We start from the raw sequence: 26592 nt of genomic DNA, 5'->3' as shown, positions 1-26592 counted from the left end.
ATGTGAAACAGGCTGACAGTGAACTGCACACCAAGGCATTTTCCAGCTGCCGCACAAAATCCTGAGATCTCCATCAAGTCAACTGCCTCCTGCTGTTTGATAAAATAGCATCTGATGTTCAGCTATGTCTTTTGAGATGAAACTCACAGCTCTGAAATTCATAGTTGGACTCTGAGATATCTCTTTGATAAGGTTTTAGTCACACGGGCCTACAGGCTGGTCAGCGACCCCCCGGCAACTACAGCTTTCTAGTGGCCGGCAGGTTGGAGGAGTTTCGATATATTTGTAGGCCTGTGTGACTGGGCCTACACACTCCCATTAGTCAAAGTGAATCTAACCCTAAAGCATTTAGTGTCCTTAGCTTGACATTTTGGGAATTCTTTCTGAGAGATTAGTAGGAAAATTAAACCTACTTTCTTGACTTTAAGTTTTAAATTCGTTCCAGAAGAGGTTAGTTTAATGCTGGAACAACTACTTTATTGTTGCCTCACAGCAACAAGGTCCTGGGTTTGACTTTGTGTGCAGGGTACTCGAACAGTACAGACATGCAGTTATTGTGGATAGGTTAATTGGTGATTCTAACTGAATGGTTGTGTCTTTCTGAATGGAAGAATAAGCTAGATGAAGCTTTAGAGGTTATACAGGCTCTCAAACCAAGCTAGCCACCATCTTTTATCTGTATTGTCATGATGTCGGTGTAGCCCAGCTAGACAAAAAGAGCAGTAGAAAGTAATTTTTGGGTGTATGATGTAAACGATTTAGTCATTTCTTTTTTGGGGTTAAAGGAAGAAGTGGACAAATCAGATGATTTGTTGCCTTTTCATTCCTGTTCATACAGTGTCATGTGCTCGGCATACTAATGTTACCGAAGCTGAATCGCTAGGAGTTGCAACGGAGTCTGCTGCAGCTTTTTTGGTTCTTCCGAATTTCACCCTGTTCAACGTCAGGTTTTTTGTTATCTGGTCAAAGGATGACTGGACAGACGAACGCAGTCTGAAGCAAACCTCCATCGAGGAGCAGTGATTCCACAGTTCCAGTTAAGTGGAACCCAAAAGTGGATAGGATTTGCTGAGGTTTTATTGAAGGCAGAGCTTCGTTCCCATTGAAGCTTCCTTCACCGGCGTGTGGTAGGACAACAGTTAAACAAACTGAACGGCCCCAAACATCCATCAGTTATCCAACATTATTCATTCATACATTTGACTCAGAGAAAGCTGTATGCGCACACTTTTATTTAGTTTGTTATTTTTAGGGGGGAACTATTTTGTATTTTATTGTTTCAAGTACATTTATTTGCAGCTGCTGTGTCAAATATAACAAGCTGTGCACTGTTTACCTTGGTGTGGTCCTTCCTTATTGATGCGTATACCTTGGGCTCCTGTCAGTCCTAGATTATCTGATACTGGCCTAGTGGGAATTTGGTCATTCTTGCTAATAAACCATAAGTAGGGTTACATCAGGTTTCTTTTGCTGTTTTATTTTGAACTGCTACACTTTTGTTAGTTACACTTGTATTAAGCCTTTCTATCTCTATTAAGAAGTGTTTGATGTTCCACTTAATGAGATTTATCTAAACTGCTGTTATTAAACCAGTTGGTTTGCTTTGTAAAAAATTCTGCTCCATCTTTCTCAAAGTATGCATGAGTGTGGCTTCAATCCAGTACTGATGTACTGCTAATAAAATGCCACTTGATGGTGTGTGAATGTATTAGTTCTTTCAGAGTTTCATCATATTTGCATCCTTGCGTGCGTCAGCTGGTGTCAGATATTTGTTTGTTTTTCCCTTGCTTTGTCTGTTTATACATATTTTAATATGCCTGAACTAGTAAAAAAAAGCTGTTTTCATATATTTTTGTGTGCGTCAGATGACTGGGGTACGACACTGAGTTAGGCTTAGTTTGGTAAGTAGATAAGATTTGTTAAAAAGCTCTTAGATTTGTCATTATGTGGTTATTTAAGCAAAGAAAAAAAGACTCTTAGTGGTCCAAAAATCTACTGAACTGATCTGGTAACTATGAGCCAATTTAATCAGAGAGAACTTTGGTAAATGTTTCCCATTTTCCCAAAATGTCCTTGTTAAATATTAACTGATAACTGTAGAAGTGTTTTTTAATGCAGATAATTCAAGATAAAAGCAGTAAGGCTGCTTACACCAGCCGATGCAGATGAACATCCACTTGCGGAGCTTGTCGGTGGAGTAGGTGAGGACGATGGCAGTGTGGAGGTAGCAGCCCTCTCCAAACATCCAAAAGAAGTTGGTGGAGTGGAAATAGTTGAAGGAGGCGGTCACAAGGCGACACCATATCTGAAAAATGAAAACAATTATCTGCATTTAAGCAGACTTAAATGTGTAGTTACTGAATTAAATTCAGCCAAGACAAACTGATAATACTTCTAAAAACTGCCATATCTACAAGCTGTTATCCATGGCTTCGTACTTGCTCTTGTTCTAGTCTTACTTCCACCTGACAAATTAAAGGCAAAAATGTAAATATTTCTACATTCTGAGAACAATTTAAACTAATCAAGCTTAAACTTATTATGAAAGACATACTTTTATACCTTAATGAATTAATTTGTTTCTTTTTTGTTATGTCCAACAAATAATTTAATTCAGTAAACAAAAATATTTCAATCTAAATATAACATATAGACTTTATATCCATTATTTACATGGTCCAGCCTGGTTCTGCCAGAGGCTTCTTCCTGTTAAAAGGGAGTTTTTCCTTCCTAGTGTCACCAAGTGCTTGTTCACAGGGTCGTTTGATTGTTGTTTGTGGGGTTTTCTCTCTAATATCGTAGGACCTTTACCCGACAATATAACAGGTGACTGTTGTAGTGCTTGTTGTTGGTGATGTATCAGTGAGATTGGACTCAACTGAATTGAATAAAAAGAGTAAAAACATCATTTTCCTACACAGGCTGACACACCTGGATTAATACATATGTTCTTCTTCCATCAGCAGGACAGTTTATGGGATTAAGTCAAACTAAGCTAGAGAGTTCTGGCGCTCAAGGAACATTTCACCCAATAAATATATTTGGCTCATCTCATTTTGTTTTTAAGGCATTAAAAATACTGTTAAACATCTCCTTTACTTTAAAACCAAAGTTTAGGGGTTTTTTGTATTAAAGCTCACATAAATGGGCTCATACCACGTTGCTCTCATGCACCTCGGGGCTCATGGTCATTTGGACGATGAACCAGGTGGCGTTCCTCAGGATGAAGGCGGTTATGAGGTTCCAGTGGATGATGTTTCTCAGGCAGCGGATGCTCCTGTGAGAACAGAAGGAGGGAAAACTGAACTGCTGATGCTGTTTTTCCAACATTTCTCTTGTTGTTAGGTCACGAGCTTAATTTAATTCTGAGAGGAAAGATAAAAAAAATATATGTAGTTTAAAAGCAAACATGTGAAAGCTGGCAGGAAATATCTGATTTAATTATCTCCTCCTGCTGAGTTTGAGTCTATTTTTGACAGTTTCAGTGTAACTCCAACATTACAAATTATAATATCGGAAACACAGAAAATGAAGCTGATAGATAAGAATAACGAGCTGATGTAGCCTCAAAAGGAACATTTCCCATCAATCCTCACTTATATAATATGAAGTAAGACTTAATTCCCGCTCTACTCTTTTGTTTGTGTAATGCCCTGAAAGCCTGATGTTTTTTTTCTTTTTTTAAATGCGGTAAATAAATTCACTCGGGGATACAATTAAAATCTGCCCAAGTGCCTCAGAGCGGGCGCTTGAAAATAGAAACATACGACTGCACGGACTGAGCAAACCATCCTCGCTCGCTGCAGTGACGGCCGCGTTCGCTGTCACCAGCTGACGGCATTATCAGCCAGCGAAGGCCGCTTCCTCTTCTGCCAAGCATGAGTGACGTGATTTATTTTTCAGCATGCATTAATTCTTAATAGGTGTCACTTTCACTGGCTTTGTGCTGACTGAGCAGATGTATGAGCAGCATTTTCCAGCAGCATTGTATTTACTTATTTATTATATTGCACGTTGTACAAATTGTATCATGTTTTTTTATTTCTCTCTGAAGACGCTCTACCCCATTAGTAACATAGCAGGCTTCAAAAAGCTCGAACACCGTTTGGATTAATTACAATGTCATTTTAAATAAGGTTTTAAAAGCAGCCTTGAGATGATAAAAATCAAATAACTTTGTGTTTTTTAAATCCCGCTGTTCCACAAATGAGAAGGTAATTTCCCCACATCATGTTATAATGTTGCCACCACGCCAGGAGCACAGCAAGCACCTCACTGCCCTCGGCATGCTGTCTGTGGGGGCAGTGTGGCCTGATGGGACCTAATTAAGAGAATGGCTACATGCTCCTGCAAACAAGTCTTTGTTAAAGGCGCAGTAAATTTGTTTTTCTTTTCTTCTAATCTCACAAATTTTTAAAATGTTATTATTTTATATTACAATCTTACTTGATCTGGGTTTTTATTCATGTGATACTGAACATACAGGTCCAGAATCATACGACAACCGCAGACTCAAATTTGTAGCTTTGCATCTGTACGCCACCACAATAGATTTTAAATCAAACAACCAAGATGTGATTCAAGTTCTGTTTAGAAATGACTGCCATTTTTATACACAGTCCCATATTTTAGACAGTAATGGATCAGTCGGCTGATGAGCAGCTACATGTCTGAGTCTTGTTCCCGTTGTTATTTTGTAAGAAATTAAGCAGATGAATGAGCTCGAGTTGATTCCAAGTCTTGAACCAAGTAACTCTTAGTATGAAGGACAAAAAGGTTTCCATCATTAGCCTGAGATCACAAAATAAACCTATTAGAGACAGAGCAGAAACCTTAGGACCTGCCAAATCAACAAACCTGGTGCATTCTTAAAAATGAGGAATGCACTGGTCAGCAACACCGAAAGGCCCGAAAGGCCACAGACGACACCTGAAGTGCATTTAGACAGAACTATTTGACTGAACTGAGGTTTACTGAGGTTTCAGAACAAGGTGCAAACCACTGGTTACACTGAAGATCAGGAAGGTCAGATTAGACTTTGAATGGAAAACATCTAGAAGAGCCTGAAGAGTTCTGGAAAAATAAATATATAAATGAAACAAGGTGAAGAATGATGGGAAAAAATGAGAAGGTGTTTCTGGACTTTTAGGTTCTCCTTCATTGAGACTTCTTTGTTCTTAGCTTGATTATTACATTTATATGTATATATTTTAGCTAGTTTGATCTCTCAGTGTCTCCCTCCGTTCATTCAGTTTACTCGCATTCAGCTTTAATTTGCTAATCACATTCTCCCATGTATTGTCTCTGGTTTTACCTCCTGTCTGTTGTTTACCTTGATCATATTCAGCTGTGTTTAGTTTCCCTCCTGTTTCATGTGTATTTATAGCCTGTGTTTTTAGTTGTGTCACGCTGTGTTTCAGCCCTGTGAAGTTCCTAGGGTGTTCCCTGCTGGTTTCTTCTGTGTTTTTGGACGTCGGCCACAGTAAAGATTCACTTTTTGTTTCCTTCTAGTCTGACTCTGCAGTTTGCATTTAGGTCTCATCTCCATGCATGTCCCGACATGAGGAGAGAAACAGTTCCTAATCTGAAGCACACCACATCATGGAGGGCATCGTATGGGCGTGCACGGCTGCCAGCAGAACTGGGTCACTAGTATTTATTGATGATATGACTGCTGATAGAAGCAGTGGAATGAATTGTGAAGTATACAGGGCTGTACTCTCTGCTTAGATCAGACAACCCTTCACAGTGCAAATAGATCCAAAGCAAACTGCAAAAGCAACCCAAGGAAAAGTAATGGGACATTCTTCAACGGACACATCAGTTACCTGATCTCAGCCAAACAGAGCAGAAGGCACAGAGGGAAGAGAACCCACAAACAAGCAGCAACTGAAGGTAGCTGCAGGCAAAGCATCTCAAGGGAGGAAACAGCATTTTATCACAGGCTAGACTTCAGACAGTCAGACACTGCAAAGGATTCACATTCATGTTAGTTTGTCCAATTGATTTTGAGTATCTTAATATAAAACGCCAGTGACAGTGCTACTAATATGAAGTTATAACCAGTCAACACTACAAAGGAATTGGCTCCTTGACCAATCACAGTGTCCTCCTTTTCTGTTGACAGGAAATGGTCTCTAAAATCAGAGGGTGCCAGTTTGAGTTGCTATCATGGTAGCTGTCCTAACACGATTTTTTAAAGCTTTGTTTAACGTTCTTTCTCCATTTATTGATAAAAGGATTAAATAAAACATTTATCGTACACATTTTTTGTCCCGGACATTATGTCATTGACGTTGTGTCGCTGATGTCGGCCCAATTTTCATTTTGGAACTACTTTTCCACCGAGGCTAGGCGTTGAGAAAAGATGGTCATCTGGCAGGTACTCAATGTCAAAATGTTTGCCGGGTAGTTTTCCCAAATCCTGCAAACAGGGGGAGAGACTGACAGACGACAAGAACATAACCCTCTTGGCAGATGTAATAATCCATTTGACACACCAGGAAAAATAAAGATTCTCCAGAGGAAACGATGTTCAGTCTTCTGCTGAAAATAGAAATGTGGTCTCAGCTCAGATGGTGCTGGATTTATGCTCAGCATGGCCACTGTGTTCCCAGTAATTCTGCTGCAGACACTGTTTGGTATGCAGGTAAGATCACGATGACATTTTAGAAGATTTGCTGACTTTGCCGCTGCTGTGCCCCTCTCTTAAATGAGGACAGTTTCGATTTCTGGCTTTCTCTGAGAGTTTCTTCCAGATATATTTGGAGCACAAAACTTAACTTTGCTTCTCAGCGTTCACAGTTCACAGTTTTGACAGTGTGAACAGTAAGAAGATGGATCCCTGGTAATCCAAGTGGCCCGGGTGGCCTATTTTTTTTTTTAACCTGAATTATTGCACAGTAAGCTTTTCACTGTAAGTATTATGCCATGTAGCACACTCACAGTCTGCAGTGAGGAGCTCCACTGCTGGGCTAAGATTCACTGCAGTCAGATCAACTCGAGGAGTCGGTGTTATAGATTTGTCCGTGCATGTAGGGAAAACGTGCGAATCCTGAGGTGCATTTCAATAAGAAACACCCGGTTTATGATGCTGTTACATGCGCCACCAGTGACAGCTATAACTCTTAGAAACCTGATACAACATTTAGGAGGCTGAATGAGTTCCACTTTCTGATTCTGGGTCAGTTTTGGATGAATAACTGAACTGAAATGACAGTTTTTACAGCTGAGTATTTATAGGCATCAACCAAAGTGGGGCAGCAGCTGCTCAGCAGGTAGAGCTGCATGTTCACTCGTCGCAGGGATGGTTATTTACTGACTCCTCTCAAATGGTCCTTGAGCAAGACGTGTCACGTTTGTTGAGACTCACATGAACACATGCTTTTTTATATAAACAAGTCAACCGGCTAAAATCAGGGAGCTGAATGTTTTCTGTTGAAGAGGTGCCATATGCTGTGTGATAACAGGGGTTTTATTGCCAGGGATCAGTGCGTAAATGTGTCCAGGAAGGGGAGAAATGGAGGTGTTCTTTGTCACGTAAAAGGAAATGAAGTATGAGGAGGTACGACCTGCTGTAACTTCAGGATTTTGGCATCCAGCTGCTGCTTTCTGATGGAGAATCTGAAAGCCAACTTCTCTTCCTCCTGACTTTTATTGCTGGTGCAGGACTTTTACTTCTCTGCGTACCTTTGCCTTTGAAACATAAACACAAATTACATTTTCTATTTGCTGTTAGGTGCAAAACACAATGACTGCTTTCCTGCAGGCCTTTTTATTTATTTGTTTTCCAACTCACTCCCCGGTTTTTGCTCCAGATTAAAGAACATTATGATTACAGTATAGATCTCATAAGTCTTCACTTAATAGTTAAATTTAGGTCAGATGTTCACAATAAGCAGCAACTTCAAAGGCTGTAAAATGAAGGCAACATCAAAGTATGCAAACTGCAGTTCCTCTAATGGCCACTTGAGGCCTGCTCCAACGAGCACGTTTGCTCTTTAGTTGTGAATTATTAGGGAATGTGGTCGTTTCGACTGATAGGTCAATACCTCTGTACAACTTTACCACCTGATGGTACTACAGTGTATGAAATATTAAAATGACTGTATTTTTTTTACCATTTGCTCTTCATATTTTATCACATTTTTTCCAAATTAGGTGCAAAAGTGTGTTTTGTGCCACGAAATAATCCACTACAATGCTGCACTCGTCCATCTGCATAGCGACCAGCTGCACAACCTGATACTTGGATGTGCTGGTCAGCACCAAACATTTTAAAATGATGGCCAATTAAGCAGCGTTTCTTCCAATTTCCTGTCACTGCTTTGTCCCATTCACGCTGCTTGTTAAGTTTAAAGTTGGACAACCCACAGCTGCTGTTGACATTTCTGCTCGGAAAAACATCTTTAACTTCAGAAACACTCCTCAGTAACACTCGCCTCTTCCTATTTTCCAGTCGCTGGAGCAGATATTTGAGAAACAGTGAGGTTATTGGACCTTTGCCTACAGAAACAACAGGAACAAATACTCCATCCACCTTAATCACAGTAACACCAACAGTACGCTCTGCAAGTTTGTAGCACAGGATAAATGATGGAAAGGAACGACTGAGTGTTTAGGAGGAAGATTACCCCAAATTTTTGCTACATGCTCTTAAGATTTATTAGACTTTGTTGTGTTTTGGCTTTTTTGTTTTGCTTGCTTTCATTTAAAATGGTTTGATTTGTGGTCTACTAAAGCTTGTGTAGCGTTACTTAAACTGCTTGTGTCTTTAATAAAAACGAGACCAGGCACTATCTGTTATCTGTTAAAGACAGAGGCCTTCGGGTGGTGGTGGTTAATTGAACACATTAATTGATACTTCTTCATGCTGCTGGCGTTCTTGTGTTAGGGTTCAAAGCGACAGACGACCTCATTTAAAACTGCAGTCAACTAATTATCCCGAGGTCCATTTGAGCGTACCTGAAGGCACCTCGCTTTCAGGTACACAGAAAAAGTGCATTCATTTTAATTGGATAGAAATATTCCATTCGTTCAGATTACTTAATGACTTCAGCCTGATCCTTGTTTGTCAGCTAAAAATAAACAAAACAAACAAACAAACAAACAAACAAACTGTGTATGTTTTAAGTGATTGGTGGAACTACTCAGGTAATCATAAGGCAGTAACTCAATGCATTTAGATAAGCAGACAGGGTCACGACGACCCGCTGAAGGCTAAGTTAAGCATCAGAACTGGGAATAACGGTTATTTAAGTGACCCTGAACATGGCACGGGCTGGTCTGAGCGTTCCATCATGCAACACTGCTGCAGCATTCAGATGGTAGCGTCAAAGCTTGAATTTGAATGTTGTTGGTGGTTTCTTGAACAGGACAATGGGTTTAATGTATTCAGACGGCCTCCACAATCACCAGTCTCAGTGGAATGGATCACGGCTGGGCTGTGGTGGAACATGAGATTCTCATCATGGATTTGCAGCAACTGACAAAAGGGAGTCTAACCTGGTACGAACAAGGTTTAACTAATGACAAACGGATTGTTTCTCACTCACTATGTGTTAATAGACTCTCTGCATTGAATCAGACATGTCATTAATCTCTGTCTCTCGTCCACAGCATGTCGCAGCCGATGGCCGCCCCTCCCTGAGCCTGGTTCTGCCGGAGGTTTCTTCCTGTTAAAAGGGAGTTTTTCCTTCCCACTGTCGCCAAAGTGCTTGCTCATAGGGGGTCGTGTGATTGTTGGGTTTTTCTTTGTAGGTATTATTGTAGGGTCTACCTTACAATATAAAGAGCCTTGAGGTGACTGTTGCTGTGATTTGGTGCTGTATAAATAACATTGAATTGTACTGAATTGAAAATTGTTCTTAATAAATTAAATATGTAAAGTTCAGATAATCAGGCTCATCAGGTGCTCAGAGACCTCCTGGTTCTTCTGAAAGCTCTGGGCTCAGTAACATCTACTGGAAATTGAAAGGTGGCATTATGTAAATCCTCATTTTGGGACACACAGTTTCCTGTTTGCTGTTTTTAAATTGGGATCAGTCATGAATAATGTGCAGCCTTGTTAAATGGGGCCTTATTATGCTGCAGCTTGCGTCCTGTGCTGTCCCGCTGATCTATATCTCAGCTGTGCTCTGAGATTAGTCTTTCTTAATGTGTATATTTATTCCACGGATTGTGTTGCTTATTGACTCCTGTGTTGTAAAAGCTCAGCTAGGGATGGGCACTGCAGATGCTGTGGTGTGTAGCATAGTTCATGCCACATACTTGTCCCCATTAAGCAGAATAAGTAAAATTCCTTCTTTTGTCTTACCAACAGCTCAAAATCCAAAGATAATCATTTATTAACAGACATTAGTAATCAAACAGTTTACTGTGCGGATTATTAGACTACACCCACCCATGGCTTTCACTTAGGACTGAACAAATTCCAGAAGTCTAAAATGTCAAACAAAGCCAAATCAAATCCAGGCACTCATGGAGGGTAATGCACGGGGAGCATAACCAAACATAACAGACACTTTTGAGGAAGCCTGAAGTGGAAGATGGGATAATCAAAGAGGGCTGATTAGGGAAGGACCAGCAGGAGGGTAATGAGACAAGTAAAGAGAATGACAGGGACTAGAAGGACAGAGCATATTTCTCCCATGCTGGCTCCTCTTCATTGGCTCCCTGTTAGATTAAGAAGCTAATTTAACTCACATACAAGGTTTTAATCAGGCCCCATCTTATCTTAATGACCTCAAAGCACCACATGACAACAATAAAGCACTTTAAAGTGCTGGTTTACTTCTGGTTCTTTGGAGCCTCCAGATTTCAGGCCCCTCTTCTCTGGAACCAGCTCCCAGTTTGGATTCAGGAGACAAACACCCTGTCTTCTTTTGACATTGGGCTTAAAACCTTCCTTTTTGATAAAGCATATAGTCCGGGCTGGATCAGGTGTCCCTGAATCCTCCCTTAGTTATGTTGCTGCTGGCTGTGTTTATACAGCTCCCTGCATTTAATCATCAGGGATTATTAATCTCTGGCTCTTTTTCACAGCGTGTCTTTGGTCCGCTCTTTCGGTTGTGCACATGGCCGCCCTTCCCTGAGCTTGGTCCTGCCTAAGCTTCCTTCCTGTTAAAAGAGATTTTTTCCTTCCCACTGTCGCCGAGTGCCTGCTCATAGGGGGCTGTCTGATTGTTGTTGTTTTCTCTCTAATCTTGATGGGTCCTTACCTTACAATATAAAGCGCCTTGAAGCGACTGTTACTGATATTTGAGGATTTATAAATAAAACTGATGGGAGACAAACAGGAAGCAGAAATAAAAACCCTATCAAAGTAAAACAAGAAGTAACCGAAGGCGAATGAAACAGACCTGGGTACTAACACTTAACAAGTGTGAGATAAGAAAACGGCCCAAAACAAACTGAACATGGGGACAGAGATGAAGGAATCCTGGAGGACAAACAGAGACAGCGAGAAATTAAACCAACACATGAACTGAAATACACGATGCAAAACTGAGACTGATCGCTAGAATAACCATCAAAACCTGGTGATGTCACAGGAAATGAAGCCTAAGATCAACTAAAAGAGAAAAATCCAAACAATAACCTAAATTTCAAACCGTTGGGAATAAAAGTAAAAACTCAGCAGAAGCTCGAATTCATATTTTCACAAAGAATTCAAAACCAGCACAAACCCGAGGAATGTGCCATTCTGATAAATAACAGGAGATTATGAATGCAGCTCTTGGAAACAGTCCGAACTTATTAAACTTCATGTCCACGGCATAAATCTGCATTATTGTTAGATTAACGGGAGACTCGTGAGCTTCTGTGGAAAGAATCCCTTCAAACTGTCTTTTATAGTAAGATTATCAGGAAATACGCCAAACTGCTCATTGCACTATTTTATAATGAACATTACGCCTCGCTCTACCCTGCGCTCCTCTCCTTCCTTCCAGATCCACACCAGTGCACAGGAGCCTCGGCGTTTCCCTCCATCAAACAGCTTTCCTTTAAATGGTTCTCAATTTCTTTACAAAGTCAAGAAGGTAAGTAATAAATGCCAAACTCCTTCTCCTGCCATTTTTAGCTGCCTGACACTTCTTCCTCCCCCACTCTCTATTCATGCCACTGTGGCCCACAAACACAGGTTGTGCATAAATGCTATCCTGTAGAGCTTCTACTTATTATGTCTCTCTGTGCCCTTTCACGCTTTTCTCACTCCCCGGGGGTGTCTCGGCGATCGATAACAGCCCCGGCTGTCGAGGGTGCTAAGACCTTTCTCTCGTTAATGCACGGCTTATTTCGGTTTGCCAGGGAAACCCTTTTCCGCCTCCACCGATTGTCCCGGCAGGCCTCCGTGAGACTGTTTTCTCCCGGTTTTGAGATGGGTCTATTATTCCCAATTGTGGGGTGAAATGTGCCCTAGTTTTTGCGGGCGTCTAAACCCTTTTTACATCTGCGGGATTGAGATAGGGGAGGTTTCATCCCATGACCAAATGGGTTTTTGAATAAGAACCAGAGACGCTTTGAACCTACTGGGATCTGGAAAATACTGACGTCTCTGTCACATCTGGGATTATCAGTGGACTGGTGGCAGCGAGACCAACACTTACCTCAAACACAGGAAGAGGAAGAAGGCTATGAGCAGCGCCACCATGGAGATGCAGTGACCCAGGAAGTTTATGATCACGGCTATTTGGTAGTGCATCTTGCTTTTTTTCTGCAGAAGAAGAAGAGAAACACTGGATGAGTCTTTTGATTCACAGAAATAGTTCTTATTTTCTTCTCTCTGGATAAGACAGGACACTTCAAAGGGTGAAAAATCCTCTTTTATTTTTTCGATTTTTGATGGATGACTCCCGCTGTGATTTTAAACAGGAGTGGGTGTTAGCGTTCCCAACAGGGCTGTCAAGGCTCAATTTAAATCTGAATGCAAAGCTGTTCATAATTAATTGTTAAACTGTCTATTTCTGGCAATAATCGAACCCCAAAAATAATGGTAAATATTCAAATATGGAGTAATATCTCTAAATATCCTACAGCTGTGGATGGATTTAGACAAAAATGAGTCCAAACGAACACAAACATGTAACAGGTCTCACTGTGTTACCGCAGCAAAAATGCCACAAAAAATGAACAAAACTGCAAAGTTTATTATGCTGCTTGCATTTTTTCTTTGTGGCCTTTTTGTGCAGATATTTGTGCAGCTTTTTCTTGTCATTTTGTGTCTATAACTTTGTGGTACGTTTGCATCTTTTTGAAGTGGTTTTGTATCGATTTTGTATCTCTTTATGGCTTTTCTTTTTCACATTTCTTAAACGAACTTTTTTATGTTTGTGAGTTTTTTGTGCAAGTTTTGCAAATCATTGTGAATTCTTGGACTCTCTTCAGCCTTTGTGCAATAACTCTTTTTTCCTATCATTTTCGTTATTGTTGTTTTGTCTCTTTTGTCTGTTTTCTGTTCATTTGCAGTCATTTTTGATCATTTTGTGGTACTTGTGGAGTATTTTTATGTAACTTTTGGATCTCTTTGTGGAAGGTTTACTCATCACTCTCAGCCCATATTTCACAACATCCTTCTGCAGTCTTTCTAGTTTTCTTTGAAATTGTGCTTTTCCAATCTTAGGCACTTTGTTTGGTGGTACTTTTGTGCCAGTTTCCAATTACTTACTAAGTACTGTACATTTAGTTTTTCTTCTTCTAAAATCTTATTTTTTGATCTTGTTTTTGTCACTTTTGGCTTTTTTTGGTGTCTTTGTGGAAGTTTGTAGCTGCCCTTCAGTATGTTGTTGGGTCGGTTTCCCCTTTATATTCATTTTGCTTGGCTTTTTAGAAATTTATCTATTTGTTGCTGATTTATGCATTTTTAAATTGCGACTATTTATGTTTGTGTCTCTCATATCACTTTGAATAACCTTAAAATAATTTTACATTTCTTTGCTGACATCTTTTTGGTCTGTTTGTGTGTTCATGTGGATTATTTAACACATCCTTGTGATACTTTAGCATAGTTTTGTCTAAATTTTCTTTTATTTTCTGCTTGTTTTTGTGTCTCTGTGTAGTTCTTTAGACCTTTATTCTTTTGGTGTCTTTTGCAGTCATTTTGTGTCATCCCTAATCTTGTGTGTCCATCTTCTGGCACTCTGGCTCATACAGTTGCATTCAATTTATGTAATTTCAGGGTACTTGTGTGTCTCTTTGTGGAAGTGTTACACATCTTTGGTGCCATTTTGGGGGGAGTTTTGAATTCCTTTTGCATTTAGTAAATGTTATTTGCTGTTCCGAGTCTCTCCGTGGTATTATTTTCACTTCACAGTCATTTTGTGGATTTCTTTGGTGTGTTTGTGTCTCTCAGCAGTTCATTTTATCCACATTTGTGTTCATTTGGTGCCTCACTGGCACTGGTGATCTCACTGTGGCTTTATTATTTTACACCTCTCCTTTTGGCATTTCTGCATCTCTTTGTTGTTCTGTTGTTGCTGTTTTATGTCTCCTCAGCAGTGATTGTGCATATACTTTCTGGAGCCAACTTTCCAACAGGAGATGTAAACAGAGGATGTGGTCCAGGGGCTAGTAATCCCTGAGCCTTGCAGGAGGGCCAACCAGATTTCATGGGGGCTTGTGCCGCCCCACTGGATCCACTCCTGGTTAGGAAACAGGAATACTGGGAAGCATTTGATTTTGCACACGCTCACATATGGAGAATCCACATGAGGCCTTGTGATAAGATTTCATGTAAACACAGACCCATCTTCCTGCAAATCGGTGCCTAAGCCCACTGTCTGTGGCTCAGAAATCCATTGTGATCAGATTTCCCCCACTCTACCAACAGTAATCTGTGCTGTAAGTGGATTTATGTAACCTACTGGTGTCTACGCCGAGATTAAGCGTGGGCATGTTTAATCCCTGCCTCATCCACACTGAAAAACGTCATGCGTCCCATTCACTATATTTTAGTCCAACAGCTCTAATCTTCAACTTCTAAATCTGTACTGGACAAATGTTGTTGTGACTAAAAGCGCCAGCCAGCCATCTCTCTGCTGCTTTATTGGAAATTGCTCTATTGTTTTTTGTAAGATGTTTTTCTGATAGATCCTTGGAGGGATATTTCTAGGACTGGGTGACAAGACTCATGATCCATGCGAAGAAGTCATATGAGTTCTTTTTCTGAGCGCCCACCTCTGCGGTTAAAGGTTGGCATATTTTAAGGAACAAATAAGAATTGTTTGGGAAAGCTCGAGGCTCTGGTCGCTCATGAGACAGAGACAAATGGCTCTACTGATGCCATTTATCACACTATCAAAAGGGTTTCCTTTATCCACACTGAAAAAACTGATTCTTTGCCCTCGTGAACATGAAGCAATAATTTTGAGTTAAATGCAGATGAACTTTATAAAAAAGAAGTTTTTTTTAATAATTAAGGAAAATAAGTTGGTTTAAACTAACTGTATACAAGTCAAGTAAATTTCATTTGACCAAATTCCATCAAATTTAACATTTAACATTATATTTATGCAAAGAAAGTACATGGAAAAGTCAGTTTTTTGGGATAAATATTTTTTGAGTGAGTGACATATTTTATTTCTATTTGAAGGTTTTTTAAAATCATTTTTATGCAAAAAGGAATTAAAAGAAATTCATCCAACGAGATTAATTTTTTAAAACATATTTTAGGTACTTGTGGCTGATGGCTGGTTGCTAGCAGACCTTCCAGGCTTCGGCTGCCTCGGCGTCTCTCTAATATTATTCAGCACCTTGTCATAGGTCTAAGTCAAAAGGACCGTACGCTCTTATTGGCAGTCGCTTCAATAAACCTGTCTTGAAGTTGAGGCTTTGTGTTGCCGGCGGTTACTTCACTCATTGTCACATGGATTTAATATTTTATCTGGCCGCCACATATCAGGTCCTTTATGAAGAGAAATGTTCTTTGTGCCAATAAAACTAGAAAAACTAGTTTTACTCATTTTCACTGCAGTCAAAGTTACACCGTGAATGCCTTTGTTAGTCATTAGTTATCTCATTAGTACACACGACTACAGTCCACACACTGTGTCCTCACTACAGATCGAACCCTGCTACATTTTTTCAGTCAGATTTCTACCTTTAAACAGAAGCTGTTCATTCTCACAGATTAAACCAGGTTACAGAACTGCTGTTTCTTTGTGTGCAGCTGTTAAACAGAGTCTGAAACAATGCCATTTAAACTGAGTTACCGATTACTTCCTTTGGTAAATCTCAGTAGATATAAGGCAACAAATCCTTCATTTGTGAAGTTTAATACATTCAGCCTCATCAGATCCTAAGAAACTAAACACGGGGCAAAGATTGTGACTGTGTGGGACACTTAGGCTGAAATGCACTCCTGAGTATTTCTTTTTTAATATTCTCAAAAATGAGATTTCAGCTGCTGTTCAGTCTGTTAAGGTTTATTAGCACACCTGTTTGACTCGCGTGTTTGTTTATATAAACTAGATCCAGTCAAAATGCCGGACACTGTCTCAGTATGTGGGACAGGCGGACAAAAAGTGCAGCGATTTTGTTCCAGTTTTATTTGTATAGCTCAGTATCACATGTAAAGGCTCACAGGACTTCCAAGGGCATAAAAACATACTAAAAGCAGAACAAAAGAACCAAAAATTAAGTGTCGTGAAATGCAAAAGAGCACCCAGATGCAAGAAAAAGTCAAATAAAAGTGAGCCTTTCAGTGGCTAAACTACACAAAGTCCAAAGACCTGGAAACCTGGAAATCAAAGCCTCCAAACAAAAGCAGCTGAAAATGTGAAACAAAGAGAAATCAAAAAGCAAGCGAGGCTACGAGAAAACAGGAGGCTGTGAGGAGACGACTCAGAGCTGTGGGGTGTACTGCAAAGCTAGATTTTTGTCTTTATTTTTGGTGTGATAGATCACTACAGTCTTGGCAGCCGGGGGTCAGTCTCTGATTTTTGCGGATGATGTGGTTCTGTTGGCTTCATCAGGTGGGGGCCTCCAGCTCGCACTGGAACGGTTCGCAGCCGAGTGTGAAGCAGCAGGAATGAGGATCAGCACCTCCAAATCTGAGGCCATGGTTCTCAGCCGGAAAAGGGTGGAGTGCCCTCTCCGGGTCGGGGATGAGTTCCTGTCCCAAGTGGAGGAGTTCAAGTATCTCGGGGTCTTGTTCGCGAGTGATGGGAGAAGGGAGCCGGAGATTGACAGACGGATTGGGGCTGCAGCTGCTGTAATGCGGACGCTGCACCGGTTCGTCGTGGTGAAGAGGGAGCTGAGTGTAAAAGCGAAGCTCTCAATTTACCGGTCGATCTACGTCCCTACCCTCACCTATGGCCACGAGCTGTGGGTAGTGACCGAAAGAACGAGATCGCGGATACAAGCGGCGGAAATGAGCTTCCTCCGAGGGGTGGCTGGCCTCTCCCTTAGAGATAGGGTGAGAAGTTCGGCCATCAGAGAGGGGCTCAGAGTAGAGCCGCTGCTGCTCCACATCGAAAGGAGCCAGCTGAGGTGGTTCGGGCATCTGACAAGGATGCCCCCTGGGCGCCTCCTGGGTGAGGTGTTCCAGGCGTGTCCCACCGGGAGGAAGCCCCGGGGCAGACCCAGGACACGCTGGAGAGATTATATCTCTCGGCTGGCCTGGGAACGCCTTGGTATTCCCCCGGATAAGCTGGAGGAGGTGGCTGGGGAGAGGGAGGTCTGGGCCTCTTTGCTTAGGCTGCTGCCCCCGCGACCTGGCCTCGGATAAGCGGTTGAAGATGGATGGATGGATAGATCACTACAGTAAAAATTCAACATGTCCACATCTGTGTGATTAGCCTGTGGGACTCAGAGTAACCTTTGATATTTAAATGGATCCAGTTTACTAAAGTCTAATGTGCAGCTGTCAGGTTAAAAATAAACAGCAGCCCCGAGAGCGCTCCAAGAGGGAAAAGAAAAAATATACGATTTTGATGTTTTACTTTTCCTCTGATAATGCCTCTGACTAAAGTAGGCACCAGTCTATTTTGTGTGTGAAATGATGAATACGAGTGAAATAATGTGCAATCATGTGTAAAATTCCCCCTTTTATGTGAGCGCTCACATTAAAATGCTCACGGTGGAAGAAAACAAATGCAGCAATAATAGAAGCAGAAAAAACCTGATACGATATTGATGATGAAAACGTGCATGTGCTCTGTGTCTACCTGATTACGAACTGTGGCTGAATCAGTTAGAGTGCCTGCACGGCGCAGCAGTGCTATGAAAAGCGTCACTGCGTGCTCTAATTACAGAATGCAATGCAATTAGGAATCATTACTAATTAAAAACACCAGTTAAAATCCAAGATATGTCAAAAATCCCTCCTTCACAGCAGGATGTCGTGCGCACCGGTTAAAGGACTGTAGACTTTTTGTTTCCCATCGTTTAAAGGGAACATTTTAAAGGTCACATGACAGAAGGAATAATGAGTAATTACCGACAGGAGCGGTTAGCGGCAAGAAAAGAGTATGTGTGGAATTTTCTGCTTTAATTATTCATAAAATGTGATCTGATCTTTATCCAAATCACAAGTAAAGACACACACACACAATTTTTGAGCATGACATTAAACATTCACAAATCTGGTGTAAAAAAGTTGTTGAATCCTTGGATTAAATATCTTAATTTAATAACTCTGGCATCAATTATCTCTGACAAGTGTTGCCAGTAGACCTGCACAATGTCCTGGACGAGTTTTGGACCACTTGTCCTCAGAGAACCGCTTCAGCTCAGCCAGATTCTCAGGATGTGAGCAGCTCTTTGAGGTCAGCTCATGGTATTGCTGTTGTGTTAAAGGATGATTTTGGATTATATAAGCCTATTGTGGCTTTTTGTGTACTGCCAACTTCGCACTTTCCACCTCCTTTTCAGGGAAATGACGAGGTCACAAAAAGCAAGCGTGCTAAGCATCACTGATGCAGCTAATGCAACGTGTCAAATATCTGCATTTCGCTTTGGGTGCAGAGGCTGTTTAAAATGATTCGTGCAAAGATCACTTTTAGGAAAGCTGCAAGGAGCTTTGCACTAATCAGAGTGTTATAAACAGATTTGTGTGATGGATCGTTTCCCCCTAAACAAAGTTTGAGAGTGCCAAGTTAGCATGACCCACAGAGACACAGCAGAAGCATCAGTGGGATGTACAGCCTTGGTTTGGTCTGGACTGCTCCAAAAGTTGGATTTTCTTTGGTAATTTTGGAGTCAGTGTAGAGTTGGGCAGTCAACTCCACACTGGTGATCCAACCATGTGATCGCTAATTACGGATGGTGTCAACACCAGGTGGAGCAGGGAATGGAGAGAATGCAAACAGTGTGATTCAAACACAACTACACTACAACAGTGCACTACATAGCCAGCTCAGCATAGCCAGGTTTTCTTTGAATTAGCTGGTTGAATAAATCCTAAATCCACAATCAGGCTCTTCAAGAGACACTGGATACATAATTTCAATGTGCTACAAAAAATGGGTCAATTTATAAGAAAGCTATAAAAAAGGCAAAAATATAATGTTGGTACTGCAAATAAAGCCAAAAAGTAATCCTGGCAAAAAAAAATCTACTCAAATGTTCAGTATGTTCAGGTTTGACTCTGATGAAGGCGATGTGAAAATCATTTCAGTTTAAATGAATATTACCAGTGACAGAGAGACAAATTACTGACTGTCAGTTTTCATTTTTCTAATCTGTGTTCTATTAACTACATTTCCAGCAGGATAAAACAGAGTTAGCAACAGATTAGCAACAACCACAGAAACATTTATGCATTTTCTGCATCCCCACTGAATAAAAGTCATAACTAGAGTGGGGCAAATCAATTTTAATATAAATCTAATAATATTGTAAAATAATTAAAAGCATTAAAGGTAAAACAAACTGCAAATCTCCAAACTATTGGCAATAACTAACAGTCCCCAAGATCATCATCCACATTGACATTAAGTAGATGTAGTCCAGCGGTGTCATTGTTGAGAACCTGGACACTGTGTTTCAAAACAATTTGTTAAAATTTGCAAATGAATTTCACCCTCCATGAATCAGCCAAAATCCTGGTGCCACCACCGCCGTGCTTCACCATGTACATGACGAGTTCACGATGTATGAAGGACCTTCTTACACTGCGTCACGGTGCTGCGTTCTCCCCATAGAGCTCATCTCTAGCTGCACTAGCCCACATAACATCTCCCCAGGCAGCAGCGTGATAGAAGTGTTCAGACTCCAGCAGGCAGTTGTGATATTTATGTCTACAGTCACCTCATGTTAACCAGGTCCTGTGAATCATTTAAGGCTTTAGTAACTTTTAAAGTCAACTTCTATGAAGAGTAACTGCTGGACTAAATCTCTAACGGTACTTTTTGGGTTTATGCAAATCTCCTCAGAGCTCTTTTTTCAAGAAGATGCGTCAGACTGAAAAGCCCTGAGTATTTTTACAAATCAGAGGAAGCTTTAAACCACACCTCCAACGTGCTTTCATTTATCTGACTGCGGTTTGTTGACTCCAGTTAGCTTTTGTTAAAGCTGTCATCCTCGGGCTCCACGCACTATTCAATGATGCGTTCAGTGTGAATGAGCAAAATACAAAGATCTCTTCCAAAGGTCTAACCGCATATAACCAAAGAGTGCATTGATTTCCACTGCATGCAGTGTATGGACATTTGTGTATAGATATAAAAAACGTGCGTGAATCAGTTCTGCAACAGGCACTTCTGTAGAGCAGGCTAACACTTCTAGGTATAAATCAAGAAAATGGGAGGTTTTTCAAATGGATACGAGAGAACCGAGTTGAGCCTGAAAGGAGAGGAGGGGGTGGATGGCAAGAAGATAATATAAGACCCACCCACCACCACCAGTAGCCTCGGGTCTCACAAAATGTGTGGGCCATAAAACCAAACCTGACTCACTCTCCTTATAAGAAACAACAAAGACACTTATATTTGAGAAAATAACCTTGAGGAAGACCCAAAAGGAAATGAGGATTCTTCTTTTCCTGAAACAAACTTTCTAATAAGCCTTTGATCCACTCAGTTTCTTCTCCCAGTGGAACCGCTGAATATCCGGTTCAATACAGCCTGAACTTTAAAGGGAAGCTACTTCACGTCCCCCCTCTCTCCTCTGATGTCAATCACAGCGCTGCTGATACCTGGTGGAAGAAAAACTGAGACACATATTTGTAAAAGGTGAGACGCTCTATATCCATCTCCTGAAGGGATCGATGGATCAGTCAGTCCGTGGAAAAAAAAAGGCAGTAAATGAAGGGTCTCGCTCCAAACTCTGTTTTCTCATCCTCACAGATCTATAAAGTACAAATGACTAACTGCCAACCTAATTACACGAAAGCATGTCTTCACAACTCTGCTTTCAAAAAAACAAAAAGCTGTGTGTCTGCTGGTTTTATTCTGTTTTTGTGTATTTTAATAAGACGGATATTTTGTTTGAGGGTCTTCGTTCATGGCAACCAAGAAAATGGGGATTTTGTGAGGCTGTATTAATTAAGAATGAACATATATTAATTATAATTATTACAATTAATACTTTGTTTATATATTTTTTTTTATTGAAATTTTTTATAGTACAATACAAACAAATGTTGAACACCCTCACATTCACACATCCATCCATACATCAAACCTGCCTACATCACATTCAAATGTAGAAATGAGCATAGTTCTCACAGTAATACAAAAATATAAGGGGTTAGGATAGACAAGATTCTCCCCTCCTTTCCTTCTTCTTTTCCTTTTTTTTCATAAATGTCCTTCACCTCCACTCCCTAAAATAGTCATATATGGCTTCCACATATTCACAAAGTCCCATTGTTTGCCCTTGGCAATATATGTCAGTCTTTCCAGGCCTAGAGAGATTGCAATTTCCTTCTTCCAGAGTCCCATGGAGGGAGCATCCATACTCTTCCAACATAGCGCAATGGCTCTTCTGGCTTGAAGTAGTCCATAGTCCAGTAATTTAGTTTTTCCCCCCGATTGCTTAAATTCCCTTGGATATATTCCAAGTACACAGAGTTTTCCTATTAAAGGGATTTTTACCTTAACAATTAATACTTTTAAAAGCAAAACTTAAGGTAGTTGAGAAATGTTCACAGGTGAATATTAATCCGAGAGGTAGATTTTTCAAATCTCAACGCTTCCCGGTGACACCGAGTCCAGTCTGGGACTTTTAGACTGAAAGCTGCATTTTTGTCCTGCTTATTGGAATAAGTATCAGATTGGTGCCGAGGACGTGAGAGGCTGTACTGGTTCATATGTAAGCTGCCATCCACACAATGAGCCTCATTTACTAACTTACAGATTTAGAGGAACAAATGAAGACCTGGCTGTTTTAGTGAATTTAAACAAGTCTTTAAAATGAATACTACTATTTATTATTAGAATTATGTGAGACTCATGTAATGGGTGGACAAGATGAAAGTATTGTAATAGATATTGCCTCCCTCCTTCCATAATTTCATGTGTTTGGCCTTCTTATCATTGTTACGTTATGCATTCAGTTCTTTATTACTATTTTTGACACATACTGTGCTCACTGGCAATCCAGCTAGAATATTCTGGTCAATGATGATTCCCACTGGTGGCGCTCACTCAGGCACTGAATCGGGCGGCTTTGGGGTCCTGTGTGTTTTACTGCACAGATAGCCTGCAGAGTGCAGCTACACTAAACTGAAGTGCTTGTGTTTTGTATTTGCAGTTGCAAATGAGCAAGTAAAGAGAACGATTCTGAACTCATGCACGCCTGGAAGTGTGCAACAATTATTATTGTCTTTTGGTCATTAATTTGGTTTTCTCGGATACTTTAATTCCCAAAATGGAAAGGTGTTGGCTTTAACCTTTCCATTTAAAGAATATTTATCTGACCTTCTCTTAAATGTTTTAACGTCTTAAAAAACAGTTCAACTTTCTCTGATTTCCTCTTTGGACACAATCATTTCAGTTTCTTCAGTTGGACTTTCGTGCTTTAGAGGTGCAGGCTTCTCTCTCGCAACATCCTCACATTTTTCTCTACGTCACCTGGGCTTCAACTATTTCCTTATATACAGAAGTAGGGATGTTATGCAGATTGCACAAGCTTATGCATGGCGGTTAGAACAAAATGTTTTATAAATCCAATGGTAATATTGCTGATGTTTCTTTTCCAGGCATGGTCTTACTTATTTACTAAATCACATTCTGCACATATTCCAAAAATAAGACAGAGCCTATGTCAGTCACAACAGCTTAAGATTCACTCTGCAAACGTTTCCAAATGCTAAAACGGGTGCATTAAAATAAGAGGTGATGCAGCGGCAAAGTAAGCGTGTCTCTGTTTCATGTGGCGCTGACAACCTGCAGAGAGTGGGGTAATATTTTAAATTTCAACAAACTAAAACTGTTTCGTTTTCATTTGAATCGTTCACACACATCGTGTCCGGCAAACAGCTCTGCTCTCGGCATTGACTTGAGGTCGGAAAGGTTGCCTCGGGGTCAAAGCAGGCACAACTTTGATGTTGAGAAAGCGCCTTTCAATCAACACTGAATCAATATTTCCAATTATTGTACCTGCTGCTAATTTTCCCAGCTGAATATTTCAGTACAGACTTTTTCACTCCCCTGAACTGTCCGACGTCTTTGATTCTTTCAGTGATGATAATCTTATGGCGCTCTGCTCATTAAAAGTCATTTCCCTGGATAGAAAAACAGGCGGGTGTATTTAAGAGGAAGAATGAAGACGGCACTATTTGCTGCTCCCTTATTTCCCGAGTGGTCACCACAGCAGATGGATCCACATGCTGACTTAGCACAGGTTTGACACCAAACGCCCTTCCTGATGCAAACCTCCCAATTAGCTGAGCTTGTGATGCACTGAAGCTGGGTTTGTGTCTGCTCCCAGTTTCAAACTGGGGATCTTTCACGTGTAAGGCGAATGTGTTAATGGAGCCCCTATTTCAGAGTAAGAATGGCATTATAGAAATCCCTCCAAGGCTAAACAAGTCCGTCTAGACGCCCTCCTCCTTGGCAACACTTCCCAGCTCCTCCTGGGTGATCCTGAGGCATTTACAGGGCCGATTGCATATATAATCTCAGTGAGATGTTCAGGGTCCACCTCTGGGTCTTCTATGAGCTAGACAAGCCTGTAAACCTCCAACTGAAGGCAGCCGGGTGGATCGTGATTAGAAGTCTGAATTACCTCGCTTTTTTAAATGCAAAGGAGCAGCGGTTCTACTATCAGCCCCTCCAGATGTCTGAGGAAAGCAAAGCCAGAAATACCTCAGAAATTAGTTCTCTACTACATCATCAAAAAACATGCAAGATTAATGCTTCAAATCTGGGCTCACTCTCACAAAACAGATCTTACTCACTCTGGGGAGTTTCACTTCTCGGTTAAATAAAGGTTAATAAATAAATAACTGCAAATTCAGAGATATTCCAAAGATATTTTGGTTTAACTTTTGTACACCGGGAGGAAAAAGTGACTTGTCGCCTGTTTCTAAATTCATTCTATTCTCCTCACCCGTTCTGTTAGGGTGAGATTGAGCAAAATAAACAATCAAATAACCACCGAATCAAGCCGACTAAATTAGGCGGGCACCTCCTGGCTGCTCTGAGCGCTCACTAGAGCAGCAGATGTATATTAATCCACAGCTGACACTATTCCCTAACATTTCATTGTGATGGAGTTATGATTTCTAAGCACTACAGCACTGATAAAAAAAAAGAAGAATCATAGATTTTAAGCCAATTTAAGGTTTAAAATCTTCTGTAGTAGCAGTGGGATTGGGATTGAAAGAGTGAGATGACAGCACTGAGAGCAGAGCCGGCATTGTTTTGGTGTTTTAAAAGAGCATCGGTCTTATCCCATAATGCAGGATTAGGATTTAGACTCCAACTTTTTGTCAGTTATCAGGTTGACTGCTCTCAGCCAGACTAGCTTCTGGTTAGTTAGGACTATCAGTGCTTTTCTCTCCTGCTGCTCCGCCTGTCCTCTCTCAGAAAGATGTGATAATGGCAGAGAAGACAGAGGAGCACGCGCATAAATGCAGTAGCCACTTTCATGGTGCACTGAAACAGAAGAGGACTCACGCAATTATGCAAATAGAGTCAATAAGACATTATAAATGCTTGTTTGCGATCCCCTCCATCACATTTAAACGGACTGGGTGTTAGATTTTCACATGGAAAGCAGATGTGTCTTTCAGGTCTGAAAAGTGAAGCTAATGAATAAGTGCCTTCTTTTTAATGGCCACCAGGGGAACATTGGTGTGGCTGCAGAATGATTTCTGTGGGAAAACGATCCTCTGCTCCCTCTCTATATGACGTCAGTAATGCTTTCCTGATTTACTTCATGGACTTGATCGCTTAATAGGACAAAGGCTTATAAATCAAGTTAACGTGACAGTGGATACATCCATATTTTGCGCTCTGTATCGTGGAAATAAAGTGAAGGCACAAAAAATAAGTATGTGAAGTAAATAAAAGCACGTGAAGCCAAACAGCAGCGAAACCCACAAACGAACAAACACAACCTTCTGTCGACTTTGGAACTAAAAGCTGAATCTTACCATCTACCTTTGCTCCAGGTGGTGTTTTAAAGCAACAATGACAATGGTCACCTAGTGTGCATTTGTCTGCCTCGCGTGTATCTGTAATTTCAGGGGGTCTAGTGCAGTACTTGACCCCCTGAAATGATACTTGAAATGTGTATTTGTTCCTGCTCGATTTGGTTCAGCATGTTCTGCATTTTTATCAGGACCATTCAGTCCTTAGGGGGGAAAAAGAGCACTTACAACACTCGAAACACTGCACGAGGACGCATCGAATACGAACAAAAAAAAAAAATGAGTAGAAAAAGTGGAAGAAAAAAAGGTGAATGATTAAAATGTAGAGCACAGCAGGACCATAACAGCAGCGTGCTGACTGGCTGTTTTCTTCTCGGCTTTCACGAGTCGCTCACATCACCGGAGGACAATGCTGTTTAGAAAAATCACTGTTGTTTCTTTTGAGGAAGTTTTCTTTTCTTTTAAATGAAACCCGTGTTTCAGAAGAGAAAAAGCTGCAGGTCGATAAGCTGATTTAAAGCTTCCACCTACATTTGAAACCAGCGACGCCTCAATAACTTGGGGCAAGGTGACATTAAAAGCACGCTGCAGTGCAAAAATCAAAACAAGTAGATTCCTTAAAGAGATGCTCTGGGGCAATCTGCCGTATTTTCAGTGATGTTTCGCTCTTTTGTCTGCAGGCAAACAAACCCCGAAGTCATATTTACTATAAATATTCCAGTAAGCCTCGAGCAAAGCGGTGTCTTCCACCACTAACCTTGCCTTTGTCTGTTTCTGATTACCATGCAGTAGGCTCCACACTTTTAGGATCCTCCCTAAAGGCCACATTAATCAAGACACATGCAGACAGCTGACTCTTACCTCCTCGTGAAGGATGGCCTTACACATGGAGTAGTTCCCCTTCAACGCCCACGTCCCATTTGCAAGACATCGCCTATAAACATTATCTGTAAAGAGAGCAAGAGAAGAAGAAAGACCAGATGAGGAGACTGTTTGATTTATCACATTTTTTTTGCCTTTTCCTTTTTGGCCTCGTGTCCCTAGATGGGAATTTG

The 26592-nt window shown here is 40.8% G+C and overlaps 1 protein-coding gene across 1 annotated transcript in view; it reads right to left on the bottom strand.

Moving 5' to 3' along the window:
- LOC102215416 (corticotropin-releasing factor receptor 1-like) overlaps positions 1 to 26592 on the bottom strand; it is a 93995-nt gene that overhangs the window by 24909 nt on the left and 42494 nt on the right. Inside the window, exons 5-8 of the mRNA XM_005725741.1 lie at positions 26399 to 26484; positions 12609 to 12715; positions 3157 to 3277; positions 2152 to 2305 (exon numbers count right to left, since the gene is read on the bottom strand). Coding sequence (XP_005725798.1) covers positions 2152 to 2305; positions 3157 to 3277; positions 12609 to 12715; positions 26399 to 26484 — 468 coding nt within the window. The remainder of the gene's footprint in view (positions 1 to 2151; positions 2306 to 3156; positions 3278 to 12608; positions 12716 to 26398; positions 26485 to 26592) is intronic.

Source organism: Pundamilia nyererei, unplaced genomic scaffold, assembly GCF_000239375.1.
Source record: "Pundamilia nyererei isolate P.nyererei 1_Seehausen unplaced genomic scaffold, PunNye1.0 scaffold00017, whole genome shotgun sequence".
NCBI classification, from domain to species: domain Eukaryota; kingdom Metazoa; phylum Chordata; class Actinopteri; order Cichliformes; family Cichlidae; genus Pundamilia; species Pundamilia nyererei.
Note: the sequence above shows the minus strand (reverse complement) of the source record. Positions and strands in the feature narration are given on the sequence as shown.